At 37.4% G+C, this 19,214-nt stretch overlaps 1 protein-coding gene and 1 long non-coding RNA gene across 3 annotated transcripts; one reads left to right on the top strand and one right to left on the bottom strand.

Annotated features, from left to right (window-relative positions):
* The first annotated feature begins 4,622 nt into the window (after positions 1-4,622).
* Positions 4,623-5,558, top strand: LOC137399267 (uncharacterized). The gene is made up of 3 exons (XR_010979136.1): positions 4,623-4,695; positions 5,268-5,336; positions 5,470-5,558. It is a non-coding gene; the product is annotated as an uncharacterized lncRNA (long non-coding RNA).
* A 3,084-nt stretch (positions 5,559-8,642) lies between these two features.
* Positions 8,643-16,383, bottom strand: LOC137400039 (uncharacterized). Of its 2 annotated transcripts, XM_068086349.1 has the most exons (12): positions 16,283-16,383; positions 16,010-16,105; positions 13,957-14,132; positions 13,740-13,845; positions 12,933-13,106; positions 12,573-12,719; positions 12,082-12,199; positions 11,325-11,416; positions 10,903-11,017; positions 10,637-10,721; positions 8,840-8,926; positions 8,643-8,694 (listed from the first exon to the last, which is right to left on the bottom strand). In XM_068086349.1, exons 3-10 carry the CDS (start codon positions 14,130-14,132, stop codon positions 10,642-10,644), a joined length of 1,008 nt encoding a protein of 335 aa, XP_067942450.1. In that variant the 5' UTR covers positions 16,010-16,105; positions 16,283-16,383; the 3' UTR covers positions 8,643-8,694; positions 8,840-8,926; positions 10,637-10,641. The 2 variants fall into 2 exon arrangements, with proteins under 2 accessions (XP_067942450.1, XP_067942449.1); XM_068086348.1 differs by lacking the exons at positions 16,010-16,105; positions 16,283-16,383 and adding an exon at positions 15,311-15,459.
* Between the last annotated feature and the right edge of the window lie 2,831 nt (positions 16,384-19,214).

The following is a 19,214-nucleotide window of genomic DNA, read 5'->3' as shown; positions in this document are numbered from 1 at the left end:
ACTAATTAACATGACACTAGTATTACACGCTAAATATCTTTGCCGCATTTTTCATCTTCGTGGCAAGTAAATGGTTTCAAACGTCGCATATTTAATTTTTCGAAGCAATTCAAACCTCCGATTCAAGAGGGGGTATTTTTGAAAACATCATATCAACAAAGAAGTACTGCGCATGATGTAAAAAGCAGCGTTCATATTATTGCACAAATCTTTGCAATCGGAGGTTGGATTTTCATCGTCTTCATTGGTGACATCCTTCCAGCATCTTTACAGCATCTTTAAAAAAATAAAATTATTTTAATAATTTTAATACATTTTCAAAAACTACTTTTTAAAATAACAGCAAATTAGAAAGAAAAATTTCTCGCACATTTTGACATTGCCATTTGACCTGAGATGCATTTTAATCGTGTCAGCCGCAATATAAAATATGTGCCCAACTGTAGCTAAAATTGCAACAGGCTAATGTAGAAAACGTGGAGTTGTGCGACAATTTTTTCGTAGCACGTAAACTCAACAGCTGCGAAGAATTGGGAGTTGTGCGGCCACTCCTGCGAACCATGTAAATACATCTTCCTAATTCCTACGATCAAAACTACAACTTCGAAGCTCAAAAATTTGCAGCGTGTAGTGAATGTGTGTCAGCTATGTGTCGTACAATACATTGAGTACATAATTAAAATGTTATTTCCACAAGCAGATGTTGTTAATTCTACTTTGCCACTTAACATGTAAGCAGCTCTCTATACATCTATAGAGAAATAGCGAGCATAATAAAAGCCTCAAACAATAGCTTGCAAATGTTTATTTCATACATTTCAATAGTGGTTGCATTTAGAATTGAGCAAGGGTTAGAGAAGTTGCCAATATCATAGTAAAAATGGTGAGTGCCATAGCGACCATTATTACATACTAGTGCCCTGGCAGTCTATAAGAGTTATGAGTGCCGTGAGAGATTGTCAGGCAAGCCCAATAAACCACAGAGAGTAAAATTGTGTACCACTATTCTCATATGTTGGAAGGTGGATAATTAGTCCATGTACAAAAATGATAAGCCCTGATTTTGGGTGTTGATGGATCGAATCCTGTATGATACATTTTTTGCCATTCTTCAACCAGTCTTAAAAACGGATAAACATGGCTCTTGAGGATCGAATCCTGTATGATACACTTTTTGCCATTCTTCAACCAGTCTTAAAGACGGATAAACATGGCTCTTGATGCAATAAAAATTACTAGATGACCAGTACACTGTAACACTGTACACTGTGGCAATGTACACTGTGACACTGTACACTGTGACACCGTACACTGTGACACTGTACACTGTGACACTGTACATTGAGACACTGTGACACTGTACACTGTGATACATTGTGGAAGTTTTGGCTCCATATATAACTCTTTGCGAGTTATCCTTCCTTTTTGTATAAAACGATTATTCTTGAGTATACAGTGCACCCTCAGGATGCCATTACCCTGATTAACAATTTTTTCCCGGTATGAATTTGATCATGGGGAGGTTTTCACATCATCATACAAATTTTACTTCACTATACGAATTCAAGAAAATTTTCGCTCTCAGTTCAAATTTGGCAGTTGGTTTGCTCATTACATACGTCAAACTAACAAAAGTTAGGAAGAGATACAATGACCGATTTCTCTCAGGTTAGCATTCCATGTAGAGAGACTTTATTAAAGGTGCAAAAGCGACAGCAAATATTCATTTTTAGCGTTATATTTACTGTAAACCTTTATTTGGCACACCTATATAACTACGAGTATCTATACTTAATCTGAGACCGATACAAATGTTACAGGATGAAGGAAAAAATGATTTCTATGACAACAAAGTTGGAGATCATAAATAAATAGGAAGAAGGGGCCTGTATAGTTAATAATGCCAAGGAATATGATCACAACCAATCAACAATTGCGACTAAATATTATTAAAAACAAAAAATCCATGAAAGCAAGCAAAGCAAGCTCAGGGAAGAGCTTATGACTGATGACTTGAAGGAGTTGGAGGCCACGCACGGGATCGCCATTCAAGAAGAGAAAATTTTAGTGGTAGCGAGGAAGTAGAAGAGGTAGAATAACCTGCCCCGGCAAAAATCAAAAAAGCTATAAGTTTGTATGAAAACCTTCCTAGGTTCATTGAAAATATACATCCAGAAAAAGTTTTCACAGGCCGTATTGCGGTGTTATGGCTAGATGTGGAGAAAATATGTTAAGCATAACTAATCCGAATCCACACACAACATCAGTGTTGAACTTGCTTGTCATTTAATTCTATTTTGACTATGTTTAGTTTGTGTAGTTTTGTTTAGCTTGTGGGAACTAATTTGATTATTAATGGTTCAGGTGCAGGTGAAGGTGTTAAGCTATCGTAAGCAATACTGATCTTTACCAATAAAAGATACTTCTTTATTTTATAAGTTCATCAATTGAAATACACAACTAACAGAATTCTAAACAATAATATTAAGGACAAAAGGTTAAAACAGCCAATAAATTTACACCCTTACTCGAATGGTCATTCATGTTTGCTTGCTCAGTTCATACGGCTGCAAGTTTCAACAGTAAAATGAGAATCATGGCAGTCCTTGTATGTAGAGGCTCGGTAGTTGAGATAAGGAAATTGAAGAAGGTCAGCTGACGGTAGAGAATAAGGCTTCATAGGTAGGAAAAGGATAGAGGCCGAGAGAAGAGAGGGGGAGGCTCCCAAAGACAGAGGAATGCACCTTAGCAGACTGAGGGCGCCTCAGCAGGTCCTTCAGGAAGGAGAAAGATAGATAGATTGATCGATGGATAGACAGACAGGTGCTGAGTCGCTGGAGCTGTTCTCTTTTATACATGTCTCTGTTAGCCTGTGAGTAGCTTCTGTTGTTTATGTTGCCTAGGGTTAGCAATTGAGTGAAATATTTTTAAGTATGTCATCGGAGTAAAATTGTTAGAAATGATGACTGACTCCAATTGTCTTGGTTGTGTCTGGTACATGTTTGATATCTTTTAACGGTTTTTTGGTATGTCAATTTATGTCTCTTTTTTCATGAGCTACTTCCACAGGAGGTTTCTAAGCTGCTTGTAGATGAGTACGTAATAAATGTCTTTATGTCTGGTCTTCTGATGTATTAGATGTGTCATGTTGTTGTAATAATGCGTATATCTCTGGTGTTTACGCGTTTCTCCGTTATGCTATCTGCTTTTGCTAATACTTCTATACAACAACGGACAATGTTAATCAAAGGTACATAAGCTATTTTAGAGAAGTGTTGAAGAGTCGTCAGATACAGGCTTCATTAGATAGATTTCTTTTAAAAAGAAAGTGTCGAAAAGCGGAGATGATAACAGTGAATTTAATAAAAAGCTAGAGATGAAAGCGCGCCTGAAGAAGCGCTTTTAGATCAAGTTTTGAAATTTTATTTTTATTTTCAAGTGTTTAATTTTATTACCAACCAAAAGCAATAACAACCCGGGGCCATGGCCACCGCGGCACCGCGTGCTATAAATACTTGAATTCTAATATTGGTACAACATCAGTCACTGCGGAAGGGACCTTGAGGTCATTGATAGTCCAGGAGACAAACTGCAGCAAGCGATCAAATTGCATTATTGATCTCGCCTACACATTTCTACCTGCGGTTCACAAATACAAACTACCGTACTTTTCGGACAATTAGCCGCTACTTTTTTCTGATGATTTGAGCCATGCGACTTATAAGTAGGCCTACAAGGGTGCGGCTAATCACTGTGGCTTATTCTGTGGCTTTTTCTTTCACCGCTAGGGCGCACTAACGGGAATCTCCAATTAGTGCACTTCTAGCTGTGAAAGAAAATACGAAACAATGCCTCACGGTACTGTCCCGTTAGGCACTAAGTTAAAAAGCGTCGGATAATACGAAACTGTGCCGTTCTGCACTGTTCCGTTTTAAATGGCAAAGTTGCTGCCGCGTTAAAAAGCACAGCCCTTAGTTCTGCGGCCTATAGTAAGGTGCAGCTTATGTATTGTTTTATTATCGTTTTTGGAAAATAAAGCACCTGTAGCTTATATAGAGGTGCGGTTTATAGTCCAAACAGTACGGTCGTTCCAAATTGAAAAATATTTCGTACCAGAGAACTGGACCTGAGGAATCTAATGTTTGTTCCACTGCATTTATTTTCACATCACTATATTTTCGCACTCATCAGAACTGCAAAATTAAGTTCCAGCAAAATTTTACTCTGTATGCTACTCACGAAACTAAATACTAGCGAAATATAAGTGTCCTAAGGTATATCTATTTTCGTTTTCTTGTAAATAAAAATAAGGATTGGGAATAAAATTCAATTAATATGATTTTCTGAACAGTGAACAGAACAGAGAATACGACTGTTGGGTTAGTGAGAACTGTCTGTCTGCACTGAACCTGTGATTCCGTTTTGGTAAAACAATCAATTATTTCATTGTCTTCATCGTGGGAGTTTGTCATAAAATATTATTCTTTGCCCTGATTCTGATTTTTTTGTATAATCTTTACATTTTGTAACTTACATACAGCACATAGGGCCTATAATTTGCAGAACTAAGAAGAGCAGCAGAGGAACCAGCAGAACAACAATCAACAGGAGAGTCAGCGATAGAAGGACCGGCCATGCTATATGAGACTGGGCGATGGATGCCATTGCAGGAACTGCAGCTTGAAGATATTCTCAGTAAGATCTCAACACCATGTGCAATATCGGGTTGCCATTGTCATCAGTCAATATGTGTTATGCTTATGATACATTTGTTGTCACCTTTGAATACTGTAGAAAGTACTGAAACCTCAAACAAGTTATGTGGCTGGGTCCAGTTGGATAGTGGGTGTCAGCGACACCATTCTTTTGAAGTCTGAGTATTTGAAAAACCTGTTATCTGTGTCCAAAAGTGTATGCGTGTCATATCAAAAAGCTTAAAATTTTGGTACTATGTGCACTCATACGTTAGACTGCAGGCCATGTTTAGTCTGTAGGTCAACTTTGATGTTTCATGGCGTGTATTAATCCATTTACCTCCAATTATTAGTTTACTACCATGTTGCTGTTGGAGGAAATGATGAGACCTAATGTTTTCAAAGCAGTTCCATTTGTAGTATGATTATACTTTCAAAATACATTCAGCCCAAGAGCCAACTGATAAGATCTGCGTGTCACTACGCAACTTTCTTATGATCAGTATTACATTTATGTATATATTAGATCAATTTGTTCTAATTTGTCTATACTTTTTATTTTGTAAGTTGCAGATCACAGGCAGATGGCAGAAGAAGACACAGATATGACAGAAGAGCCAACAGGAGAAACTTTTGACAGGGGTGAGAATAATTCCTAATTTTACCAAAGCTATCCTAGGAACAATGGTTTGCAAAAACTTGTCTACCAAAGCAGGTCTCCTGGGAAAAAAGTCATGTGATCTGCTGTTAACTGTGGTTTAAATTATATTCTTAGGTGAAGAACGAAAGCTTGACCAAGGAGATGAAGGCACGAGAGAGAAGCGTAAGCGACCAAACGCAGAAAACCAGGAAAAACAAGGTGATTGTGGAACAGTCAAAATTTAGAAGGGGGAGAAAGTCCCAAACATGAGGATTTGTTTTTTACCATGAAGTGACAAGCATGTTATACGGCAGGGGACAGCTTGAAATTTTGTTGATATTATTTTATCTACCCACCCCTTGGTAAAATTGTTGCTTGGTTTTCTCTTATCACCTGATCGTTTAAAAACAGAAGGCCTGTACCTCAAATTTAAAGTTCTTGTTATAGTTGATAAACCAAAGCAAAGCAGTGGAAAGGAGCAGAGAAAGCAAGAGGACCAAAATGTCTGCTGACAATGAACAAGGAAGTGAGTTTAGATCTTTAAAGCCCTAGTAAGGAATGGGGAATGTGTACTTTATGTAAAATATGAATCATTCTAAGGATTTGCTGAATACCATTGTATTGTATGTATTGATGCATTTCACTTAGCATTCCACTAGTGGAAGTTAAAATGCAGTGCGAAATCCACTTGCATTACAAGTGGCCCCAGCTCTGTATTGTAATGAGTACCTCTAAAATAAGCTAAGATGACTATTTCGTTTTGGAGCATGTTGGATAATGTGACAGATTTTGGTGGGATAACAAAATTCTATCTATTTTTATCTTATGCTTGTTTGGATAAAGTTGCTTGGAAGGACGTTCATCTCTGTTTCATACTCCACATAACAATTTTGTAGTAGAACAACTTACACGCTTCTCAGTCAGAGTCCGCCACTTCCCTGACGACAACCTCACAGAGTATGTTATGAAGTTTTGATCTATTACATCATCTATGCTACTATTTGTCTGCTGATTTTGTTATATCTGTAAGTAGACTGAGTTGAACGAAAAAACTTGAAGACAATGCTACATCTACCTACCTGTGTAATACATTGGCCTGACATTCACATACTATACATCATACATTATGTTTGCAGGTTTAACAACTAGTTGTGTTCGCTATCAACGGAGCGATCGGAATTAGCCAACTGACTGAGTACAATTGGCACGGCTATAGCCAGCTCGGCTAACATGATCAAATTTGGCACAGTTGACACTGTTTTGGCTATTAATGACAAAGTATGCTCGATTATTAAGGCTATACTCGGCTCCGCTAAAACCAGACGAGTTATTGCTTATATACAGAATCTGAGTTACATACGCATGACCAGCCGAGGTTAAAGGAGGCCGACCTTAAAGCATATATAAAGGAAGAAATGAGCAAAACCAACCAGAGCACCTGGAAGTTTAACCCCATGCAGTTATATGTTTGTCGCATATTTAACTGTATCATTATATATTTACTGATAAATATATACTTTCATTGCCTCTGATTATTGATGATGTTTAAACAAAATCATATTTGTTTGGGCACCGGGCTGCTTCTGCAAAGTCAGAGAATTTAACAAACCCAATCACAGAGCCGTGAACTCGAAACTATCAGTCATACACATATCAGACATGCTGATTTCAAATATGCTCTCATAGTTTGTGTGCGTGTAATAGTTTAGCCTGAGTAACTGTCGAATATCGTAATCGTCTCCCCAATGATCGTCTCCCCACTCCACACTGCTTAATTTGATCCCAGACAAATTGACACGTAATTAGCCAACCGCAAATATGAGGATAGTTTGATCATTGGTTTTGGTATTCTGTCAAGATGATTGATGGAAGCACAACAGAAGACATTGGTGATCTTTTTCTGGCTCTGATTAAAGATGATATTTAAACAAAATCATATTTGGTTGGGCACCGGGCTGCTTCTGCAAAGTCAGAGAATTCAACAAATCCAATCATAGAGCCGTGAACTCGAAACTATCAGTCATACACATATCAGACATGTTGATTTCAAATATGCTCTCATAGTTTGTGTGTTTGTGTAATAGTTTAGCCTGAGTAACTGTCGAATATTGTAATCGTCTCCCCAATGATCGTCTCCCCACTCCACACTGCTTAATTTGATCCCAGACAAATTGACACGTAATTAGCCAACCGCAACTATGAGGATAGTTTGATCATTGGTTTTGGTATTCTGTCAAGATGATTGATGGAAGCACAACAAAAGAAATTGGTGATCTTTTTCTGGCTCTGATTAATGGTGGTAATTAAACAAAATCATATTTGTTTGGGCACCAGGCTGCTCTGCAAAATCTGAATTCACAAGATAAAAAGGACTAAAACTATAGCCTTGGACAAAATCGTATATTTTTTGAGCACTGAAATTATTTGTGAGATAAAAGTATTTTATCGTACTATCAACTATATCGAGATCAATGGTCAACTCGAGATGGTCAACGGTCGAGATCAACTCTTCTTCTATACAGTATTGATACATGTGTTTTACAATAACAATATTTTTATAATAACAGTCTGCCGATTTACACTACAGTCATACCAAACGTTGAAATTAAAAAGTTGAAGGTTCATTGCAAAGCAGACAAGAGGTGACTGCAAGTATCTATACATGTACATTACAAAAGCTGACAATGGTATGTGAAAGCTTGCTGTATCAATGTTGGCAATTGCGTACTAGCAACATATTGTATTTTGTTCTATCTTATCATGCCTTCGTTATTTGTGATCAATCATCATCGACATCACTTTCTAATTCTGGCTCCTCAAACTCTACATTATCATCTACATCTGGCTGGTCAATCTGAATTAGCAAGCAATCTCTGATTTTGGAAACGAGCTCCTTGGTCAACCAAGACTTATTCTGCCCTGTTTCTAACTTATCATTGATGTATTCAATGAGGTTGTCTCTCTCTGTAAGTAGTACTTCTACTTCTTCATAACATCTATTGATCCTACAATAATAAATACCAATTAATAGAGAAGAATAAGCAGGTTGCCAAAGCAATATGGAGAAAAAACAATGGAGGAAACTGCAATAGAACACCTCATCTCTCCTGTTGTAAAAAGTACAATTTTTTAGGAAAAGGAATGACTTTCAAGCTGTATGAAGTTTATTTTCTATGAGAACTGCTGGCCACCCTCTGTTCCTTCCAAAATTATGCACTTTTCAAACTCACCGATGGTGAAGATCCACTGCTGCTAGCAATCCTGGACTGATTTCGAGTGCTGCAACCCTCCAAGGAAAATATAGGGTGTCCTGGACTTGGAGAAGTTCCTTCTTGCTTACTTTCTTTCCTTTCTTTCTACCTGTTCAAAATGATGAGATGATATTTCAACAACTACGATCATAATCATTCTGACCCATCATATATAAATATAAGTACGTTGTACTAACTAGCTAATTTTCCTTAAAACTCAAACATTTTGATATAAAATTTACCACAATGATTACCTGACAGATACTTGTCCACCCCACTTTCAAACTGCCCTTTGACTTCGGTCAACATGTCGCGGTGTCTCTTTCTGGTCTTGGAAGAATCTGAAACAATAACAATATCCATAGCTTAAGTTGAGAGTAAAACAGTTTTTCAACGCAGCCATTGGAGTTGTCTGTAGATCCAGCAGAAGCTTTGACCGGGGAAGCTAAGGTTATATTTCAGCTCCTCGTGATAATAATCTTTAGTAAAACATTGTGAAGTTGCTTGGGTCAGTTGTTCTTTGGCCAAAGAATTTGTTTCTGTTGTTCCAGGCTTTAATGTAGATGTTTGGGCCAGAAATATTTTTTTGTAGATTCACTGCTGCACATGACGGAAGTCTAGTCCTTTGAGAAAGTGGAGTTATTGGCTAACTTTTTGAACTAAACATGGCTTGAGACCTACCCTCACAGTCAAGGGTAGGCAGCTCAACATACCGTAAAACCTCTAATTGAACGGCATGGCGCTCTATTTTCCAACTCTTCTTTCAAGGTGGCGGTCAATTGGAGGCGGCATTCAAATATAGGCTGGCGGTGTATGTTTCAAATGGCTCGTCAAAATTTTCGGAAGGCAAATTTAGCACTAGTACGGGCAAAACAAATGTCGCCTATATTTTGCTCTCTTTTTCCAGTGTAGCGATATTAAACCTTTTGGATGCAATAAATCTGCTAACTTGCCTCTAACTTGTCAAAGATCGCTTAATAAATGTACTTCGAGAACATACAAAACTAACTTTTTATGTGCAATAGAAGTGGAGTTACGAGCGTCGATCTATTGTAAGCCGTGTTAAGATAGCTGCAAGGACGCTATTAATTAAATAACATGCTATAGACCTGCTTATTTATAAATTATTCAATAACAATCTATTAAATGATACAAATATTTATGAACAAGTGACATAAACGAATTATACTTATATTACATGCAGAAACAAAAATTAACGTTTTTAACACAAAAATATTTCCATCGTTTGCTCGGATAGCTGCGTTCTGATTGTTGCTTTCGATGGAACGAACGTCTTTTAAATGTCCAATACCTTCTACAATATCTTCTGACTTCAACTCTTCTTTTGCACTGCTGAACTAGTCGATACTAACATCCCAGCAATTTTTTATCATATTTTTAACGCGCTGCATTAAGCACGAACACAACGCGTAAAATTTGCTTAGAAAACATAACCTTAGATCGAAGTAGCTCGGCTGCATCAAACAAGGAACCACTATTAGCATGAGACAGTAATTATTTCTATAGCGTTGCATTGAAAGTTCATCTACTATTGTAAATTTAAGCCATTTTATATGTAGGCTTCTTTGAAGTAGAAAGAACGCGTTAAACAGATAGCTACTACTAGCCGGAGATCGTTATTGATTATTTCTATGGTGTCGTGTTCAAAGTTTTAACAAAAAAATTCACGAAAAGCTTTGAAATTAAATAATGAGAGAATTAATTATTATTGACAAACGATTCATTATTAATACATTTTGTGGACACTTTTCTACTGATCAGTTAATATTATGGGCTTGTGAAGATCAAATAAGGTCAAAGTGGTGGTAAAATGGAGGTGGCGTTCAATTGAAGAGTGGCGGTCTATTTTTCAATCCTTTTCTCAGGGTGACGGTCAATTGGAGATGACGTTCAAATATAGGTGGCGTTCAAATAGAGGCAGCGTTCAATTAGAGGTTTTACGACAACTTATGAAGAATGTTGAATATCAGTTTGCATGTGTACCACTGATTTCGATGGATTAAAACTTCTGTCAAAAAGTACATTATTACCTGGGTCACTCAATATACTTGATGCTAATCTTTTGTAGCGACAGGCAAGCTCCTCCATCTTCCGCTCCTGTGGTGTTATATCGCCCTGAAAAGAATACCAAAAATAAACTAATTTACATTTCCACCGGTAGAAAAACAACAAAAAAGCAAAATAATTATTTTTGCTGTACTGGGACTGAACACTGGATTTTTTGGTTTTCTGTACTGTGAACCCTGAACGAATGCAACCAATTGGACCGTATTGCAAATGCTAACATAGTTATTACCTTCTCCAATCTTGGAATATTCCTCTCCTAGCTGTTCAACCTGAGCCTCACTCTTCTTCAAGTCTCCACACATCACCACAAACTGCTCCTCCATTTCCTTAATTTCTCTCTTCATCTACAAAATACAAGTATTGGTTGAACCTTCCCATTGGTTAGCCTGATTGAGTTATGAGTCCAGATGCAAGCTTCTGCCGATCATGCCTGGCATCAAGGTAATTAGTTCTGTTTCCCCCGGATGAAGATATGGTTCATAACAATTATTTCAATCAGAAACAAATTCAGATATGGAACTTCTTCCATTTATCATTTTCTAGACATGAAAGAGAAGTGTTAGTAACCAATACTCTTCTTTAGAAGCAAAGCTCATACCACAAATTCTGTTAACCAAATTGCTAAGTCTCAAATGAAATACACCTTGTTACCTTGCTCAACTGTGCTGCAATCCACACTGGAAGTTCCAAAAGCTTGCGGCTATTCCAGAACTTAGCACTCTGAGTTATCCTCTCCCTACGCACTATTGCAGACAATGAAAAGATAGGTATCCAAACATACACCACAGCATCATAACAACAGAAATGGGTCTCAGTTTGCATGTATTGAGAGGTCAAGCAGTTCACTGTCTAATTACTCGGTCTATTGAGAGAAGTTGCTGGCCTCCTTCCCCCTATTCCAGTCTCACCCGCAGTCAATGTTATATATCAGTGTAGGTCAAAATTGGTAATCGCAAATGTCCCAGACACCTGATCAGACACAATTCATAGACACATGAGAATCTGCTATCGAAATGACATGATGCTTACTCTCACATCGGTAAGATTCAGGTCAACCATCATCCACAATTAACCATAATCTTATGCTAAAACAACACCCACCTCACCTTGAGTCAACCAAAATGGCATTTCTCAAATGTGTGACAGAGAAAAGGTGAACACCTCTGGTACTTAGGGCAGTAATTGTTAGTTTGACATTTGAGTTGCCTGAATTTGTCACTTATATTATGGGTCGAGTTAGACAATATGAAGTCCCTTGCCTGATAATATAGCTTGTCTGAGAATGTTGAGTGGGTGAATGGTTGGTGAAACTCATGTCAGACAATGGTCAGTGCTAGCAATGCCAACTGTTTAAATAACTTATGCGGAATTCATCAAATGGTCAGTCATGGGATGCTACAAAACGCACCTGCAGAATGAGAGTTTCGAGTGACAGGACCTAAACGTGAAAGGTAACTGTTAGCTTGTTCACAGGTTTCACCAGTTGAGCGACCAGCTCCCTTTACCACCTTACCACTCCATTTCATCTGAAAATATAATTGTTATAAAAATGTTATTCACTAACTGACATCGCTAAGGCCTGAGCCAACCACTGGGGGGGGGGGGGTGGGAGAGAGTCTGGTGGCATTGTAACATGTGTTGAAGTGAAAGTGGTTTTCCGCTTTGCCTGTGCCAAAATCTTACATCAGTAGTTTATTTATGACTAAGCAAAAAAAGAACTTTTTTCATGCAGGTTTTTGGAAGCACTGTACAAATGGCTGAATATTTTTTCTAAGTTATCTACTAAATTTAGAAATCAGGATTTCCTACTTGAGGGTAAACTTAAAATTATGCCAACAAGGGCTTTGACAAAACTTGATGAATTATTGCTATATTATACCGTATAACAACAATAATCACCTGACAAGACGACTTGTGTGATTTAGCATGCATTACGGATAACATTGGAGTTTGCTTTTTGGCTGTTTTCCCATCAAACTTCTGGAGCCAGGGGTAATACCTACACGCAAGATCATAGGCAAAGAACTGTGCTGTTGGAAACTGTTTCTAGAGAACAAAGTAAAAACAATGAATTGCACCATGAACCATAAGATATTTCATGTTTAAAGCATAAGGTTAGGAAAATGACAGTTCCTTCAAGTACGCCTGGCTTAGATTTCACAACAAAAAATTTTTTTTATGATCATGGCATGTTAAACTTATGATTTGCAGCATTAGGAGAGAGTTCTGTTTACATATAGATGAAATACAAACTGATACCTGAAGTATATATGGATACTGGAATATCTCTCCTCTCTTCATGTCCAGTCGTTTCAGAATAAACACGTGTCGACATGTTGCTAGCATGAGACCGGTCTCATCTTTAGAAGAATGGGCCTTTCCCCCGACTTGAGCATTTTTCAATTTTGTCTCCCCACATGAATCGTCAACAACCTTTCAAGAAAACGTGATTGATGTGCTTATTTACAGTAGGAGGCCTGAAAGGAACACACCGATTATTAAAAATTTTGGTATCTGAAAATGATTGTATCAAAATTAGGAATAACTGTGTGCTCTTTCACAATCTATTACCAATTTTAGATCAAATCCCAATGTCTTGTGTTGTACCTTCATATGAAAGATACAATCAACTCAAATTTCAATATGCAATTTGCATCGTCAGTGGTGCTAAGAAATTGTAGGCAAGTTCATTCATCCGTAGCCTTGCTGAAACATCCGGCAATGATGTCCAGTAATACAATACATTGTTAAAATTCAATTGAAACACGCCATACCAGTAGAGCTTTAACTTATCTTGGGAGGGAGATTCAAAACTCAACAAATTATTGCTGTAAATACTGGGTATGCTGCTAGCAGTTTATGCATAACATCTATACCAATGCAACACCACAGGCCTTATGCTATGTAATCCAACTAACAGCTAAATATTTGTGCAGCCGAATAGTCTAACACATCTAGAATGTGATTTGACTGTTGCAATTGGGATGAACTATCTTTTATGGTACTCATGAGACAGAAAGTTAGTGCTAAGTGTGAACCAAATGGAGTCATCAAATTTTAATTCACCTCTTGAACAGCTGTGCCTGATTTACTGCCTCTGAGTTTATCAACCTCTTTGTCAACATCAGTAGAGTCTAATATGACCTCAGACTTATAATCAATCTCAGTCACCCTAAAAATTATAAATAACACTGCTTATACACTGTAGGTGCTACTTGAAAGACAATCACCAGCGCCATACATCAATATTCTTTGGAAACTCGGGCAGTATAGGAGTACTTACCCTCCTGCTTTCTTATAGCGGTATAGCTTAGAGTTACCATCAACGTTAATGGTGTGTGGCTTTGTGCTACAGGCTGGACACTGTAGAAGATTATGTTCCTCACTCATTGCTAGTTCCTCCAACCTCTTCCACTCCCTCATGACACAATTGATAACTTCAGGCCTTACGTTGTACATCTGTAAATAAATATAAAGTGCAAAATACATTGTGATCATCACCAATGTTAATATTAGTTTGAAGCTTGAAGACTACCCCAAATAGCACAGAAATTGCCAGAAGTGTAATAATAGCATAGTTTAGGTAGGATTTAGGTGAGTTATACATCGTTTGCTTTGCATCATTTATTAAAAATCAGAAGCTGTGAGACAAACTCCTCATCTGATATTTTGGAAAAAAACTGTACACGTTATTGAGGGTTCATATTAGCTTGTGTACCAAATGTGAAAATGCTTCCCTTCCCAATTGAAAGCGTTTTGGGGTACACCTAGCCTGTCTTGACAAGCTGTTGTTTTTGCGTAGTTGTCCCCTCGTCGAGCGGCGAGCAACAACAGCTTGTCACAAGACGTACTGCAGCTGATGCATCAGCTGCATTTATAGGGAGTTGTTCTCTTCCGTCTACGCGGCTTGGCCGCGATGTTATGTCGATCGCTCCATTGGTAATCATAACGGATTTCACGCAAAAATTTATGTAGAAAAAAAAGAAGATTACGTTTAACCAAAGACCAGTTTCTGTGGTAAACTTTAGTAAAACTTAAGAATAAAATAAACTTAAAATAAAATCCATAAGAACAAATAAAACTGACTGATACAAAAATAGAAATAAAACTGACTGAGCGCACAAATAACGACATGTTTAGTCGCTGTTGTTGCCTAAGTTCTCAAATTCTAATAAAGTTTACTGCAGAGAGGGGTCGCCAGTTAAACGTTCTTATCTTATTTTTTCTACATAAATTTTTGCGTGAAATCCGTTATGATTACCAATAGAGCGACCGGAATAACATCGCAGCCAAGCCGCGTAGACGGAAGAGAACAACTCCTTATAAGTGCAGCTGATGCATCAGGTGCAGTACGTTTTGTGACAAGCTGTTGTTGCTCGCCGCTCGACGGGGGGACAACTACGCAAAAACATCAGCTTGTCAAAACAGGCTAGGGTACACCCTTTGCAAATACTGGCATCATGCACTTGGTTAGAGATTTGTAACTGATAAGTAAACAGACATTCATTTTCAAAACTATACACACTTAGTAAATGAAGCGGTGAGGTTGTTTGTGATCATGAGTTTAATTAGCGTGTGAAGTTTACTACACACCTACACACAAAAACGATCCATGAACCAGCAAATTACTCACATACCTGAAAACTCTTCTTCGTGTTGAAGTTAACTGCGCTGGCTATAGTTGCATAACTCACTAAAGCATTGAAGTTAGTCATAGCAGACAACAAATTCAAAACTTCAAATGAGAAGAAAACAAATTTGTCAGGAGATAAAGGAAACAATCCGAGGCGCATTAACTGTATTGGGTCTTCCCTGATTCCGCATGTCAGACAAACATAACAAGATAGATGCCCGAAACCTAAAATCAGAATGTATTGCCTATTTTTAGAAGGAAGACTTTGATATTATTTGGTTGGTCACAATTATACACATGACCTATCATTCAATTGATAAAAAAGAGAGATGAAAGGAACAAAAACTGTGTGGTAAAACATGACACGACTAAACAAATATCATACTTTGAGCCTTGTGACTCTCGGAGCATCAAAAACTCTGGTATGTGGATTGACTGGGTCGTTAACCACAATCAAAAGACACCTGGCAATATACTATGTATCCACAAGAGGCTGTGGCATGGAGGGGAGTCCAACCCTCACTATTATGAATGTTTATGCCTTTCGCCGGCAAGATCATAAAGCCCTGATGGTCCATACTTCAAACCACACACTTTACAAGGATGTTTGTTAACACAGTCGATTATGCAGTTTGGGTTTTGTCACGCCGCAGCCAACTGCAACAAGCCATTGTCCTGCATCACCAGTATAAATTCAACTAACCCTGATTAATTATGTATATCTCTTGTTCATATGATTCACTCTCTGTCCCTAGACAATCCCGGCACTCGGTGCTTGAATAATATGCTGATCTTTGACCTAGGAGAAGCAATTATTAAGTAAATTAAAGCACAATAAATACAACGTCAATTATCCTAATGGCTTGAGCTCTTGATCTTAAGCCGCTAAATGTTGTGTAAACAAGTCATAGGAGCGAGAATTTTAAGCATCCAAATCAATGTTCTGGCAAGTTCTGACAAATAACAAAAAATCTACCTAAATCATGTACTGCAGTTAATATAGCCATTCCGTCTTGAAACAAACTGAACAATCTATCTCTGACCAAGCCCCATTCCTCCTCACTGATTTCTATAAATGTCCTTCTTGTCCTTCTTGGCTCAGATTCTATATTCTCTGAAAAGGAAAACAATTTCACATTGAACTCAAAAGAGTCAAAATACCATTGGGGTACATATCATATTATCACGCAAACTCATTTGGCTATGGTGGTAGCTAAAGTGCTATAGTAGCCGGGCAAGGCTCGGGCAATAGTCATGCTGCCGATGAATTCAGGAAAATACAACATTGGCTGTTTGACACCAGAAACAGGATTTCAATCATAAAGAGTTTCACTTGCTGATTGCTGTGTAGCTTCAATGTGAGTGAGGGTATATCATTGCCATCAGTCAACTACAGTTCTTTACTATCCTGGTAAGCAAACATATCTCATAACTTGCTAACTGGTCTTGCAGTTTAATAACTCTGTTTATAAAGAGCTTAGCTAGTTAATCACCACCTATATTATAATAATGCACATCTAGGCCTTTGAGCTGCCGTATGCTGGTATAACTAGTTACCAGACCAAATTTTAGTTTTTTCGCTCGCCACCCTAGAGTTTTTAATCAACTGAGCTAATTTTTACAACAGACTTGTATTACAAGACAAAGAATGTTCATATTTATTTTGAATAATCAAAGTAAAACCTAATCCTCAATAATCCCATTAAACTAGTTATGCAAGCAGAATGTTGAGTGATTAGGGCTGGTATTATGCTGGAATAACTAGCTAGCAAGATTTACAGACTTATGAATGCAGTTATGCAATGCATGAAGCCATGGTTTCTGCTAGTAAAACTAGTTAGGATGTTTGCAAAAGTTTTTATTAACCAAAAATAAAAATATTAAAAATATCTACATAGTCACAGTATATAAAATTCAAGGCAATACTACACTGTCACATCGCATTTTGTGAATCTGCAAATATGACCCATGCAAGCTGCAGCATGGAAGAGAAACACACTGTTTGAATGAGCTATGCAGTGAGAGTGCGTAGTGAGTGTCAGAGATAGAGAGAGAAGGAGAGAGAGAGGGAGGGAGGAGAGAGTGCACTGCCGTCATCAATCAGTGCCATAGAGATCAAATTTATATCGAGTTTCTGAACATTCCCTATATCGAGCAAACAAGTTTTATTCATTATTTAGTTGACAAGACCTCCACTAACCCGAGGATAGTTGGCACCACCAAAAGATCAGTAGTACTCTGTTCTACAATATTTTATTACAACGGCATTACTCAAGTCTGCACACTTTCCTAGGCAACAACTTTTGCAATCGGTGCGGTCATTATTTTGTAGCTGTTTAACACGTAACATCAAAAAATTTGACAATACTCGATTGGCGCTTACGATATAGATGCACATCGATTAGCCAACAATGAATTTTTGTAACACAATTCAATCCAACCTAAGACAAACCAACTGTTGCAATAATACTACATGTCAATGGAAATTTTGATGACATTCAACAGCTTTTTATTGTTTTTAATGCATATAATATTTGCAACATGTACACGCAGATTGTATATTCTTATTGTAGGTTTATTGCACCTACCACTTGAGTGATAGTACAGGTGAACCTCATAGCAAGTTTGTTAAACTAAATGTGTTATGCCATGTTAAAATTTTAAATATCATCACATGTGGTAAGCATGCATTTGCAAACCAAGTAATTATATTATGTACTTGGTTATTATCATCATCTGTTATTATTTTTTATGATACTACCTTTTACATTATTCACAAAATATATTAACAATCTTGTCATTTAATAAAGTAGATCACTTTCTTATGAATATGTACATTTGGCTAGTGAGTACAACCACCACAATGATTATTTTAATGTTTATGAAAATTAGTACTAGTGCGACTCTTTCTCAAGCGCAAATTGATAGCAATAACACACAAACATTGTCTAAGTTAGCCAGAAACTAGTTTTGCCTGCTGAAAACAATTTCATCTACAGTGATTATGCACAAACTTTTTTAGTTTTTAGATAATAAAAACTTTTGCAAACCTTTTAACTAGTTTTACCAGCAGAAGCCATGGCTGCATGCATTGCATAACTGCATTCATAAGTCTGTAAATCTTGCTAGCTAGTTATTCCAGCATAATACCAGCCCTAATCACTCAACATTCTGTCTGCATAACTAGTTTAATGGGATTATTGATGATTAGGTTTTACTTTGATTATTGAAAATAAATAGGAACATTCTTTGTCTTGTAATACATGTGTTGTAAAAATTAGCTCAGTTGATTAAAAACTCTAGGGTGGCGAGCGAAAAAACTAAAATTTCGTCTGATAACTAGTTTTACCAACATAGGGCAGTGAGGAAGTTGCCATATAATGCATTTTACAAGTAGGTTTTGGATTCTTAGCCAGAGAGGGTGGGTAGGAAAATAAGCCTATCCACCTTAAGTCATTCAGTAATTTCCATGATTGTATTGAAATTAACAAAAGGCCTTTGCTTTGGGCTATGGTGACAATTTATGCCATGCTGATGGCTTCCAATGGGTTGAGTGAAAACATTGCTGTTCAAGCCATGATCCATGGAAGTCGTTTCATTGTAATGAACATGAAAGTTGTAAGCACCCTACTCAGTATGGGCATGGCATAATAGTTACTGTTGTGTGCAGTTATATTTTTCTTGTGGAGTTGGGGTGTTGTAAAGTGAATGTCAGGATATGCCTATGCCTACCAATCACACTATTTACATCTGATAGAGTTAACGACATGCATGCCTTTAACCATGCTACTAATACTAACCAGACACTAAGCTGACGTATTGTGAGTAGTCTACACGTACTTCTGGAGATACTTGTCTGCCTGCTGGTCTGTGAAGGTATTCTAAAATATGGTCACAGAGTGGTATGA

This window comes from Watersipora subatra, chromosome 7 (assembly GCF_963576615.1).
Source record: "Watersipora subatra chromosome 7, tzWatSuba1.1, whole genome shotgun sequence".
NCBI classification, from domain to species: Eukaryota; Metazoa; Bryozoa; class Gymnolaemata; order Cheilostomatida; family Watersiporidae; genus Watersipora; species Watersipora subatra.
This window is presented reverse-complemented; position numbering and strand designations above follow the sequence as displayed.

Bases quoted from the DNA above. Each gene is read 5' to 3' on its own strand.
- LOC137400039 (XM_068086348.1), bottom strand. From the start codon at position 15,388: ATGACTAACTTCAATGCTTTAGTGAGTTATGCAACTATAGCCAGCGCA. The intron at 13,107-13,739 runs GTGAATTAAAAT...TTTTCTTGAAAG, and splicing joins CAGGCACAGCTGTTCAAGAG to GTTGTTGACGATTCATGTGG. The intron at 11,417-12,081 runs GTGCGTTTTGTA...TGTCTGCAATAG, and splicing joins TCGAAACTCTCATTCTGCAG to TGCGTAGGGAGAGGATAACT.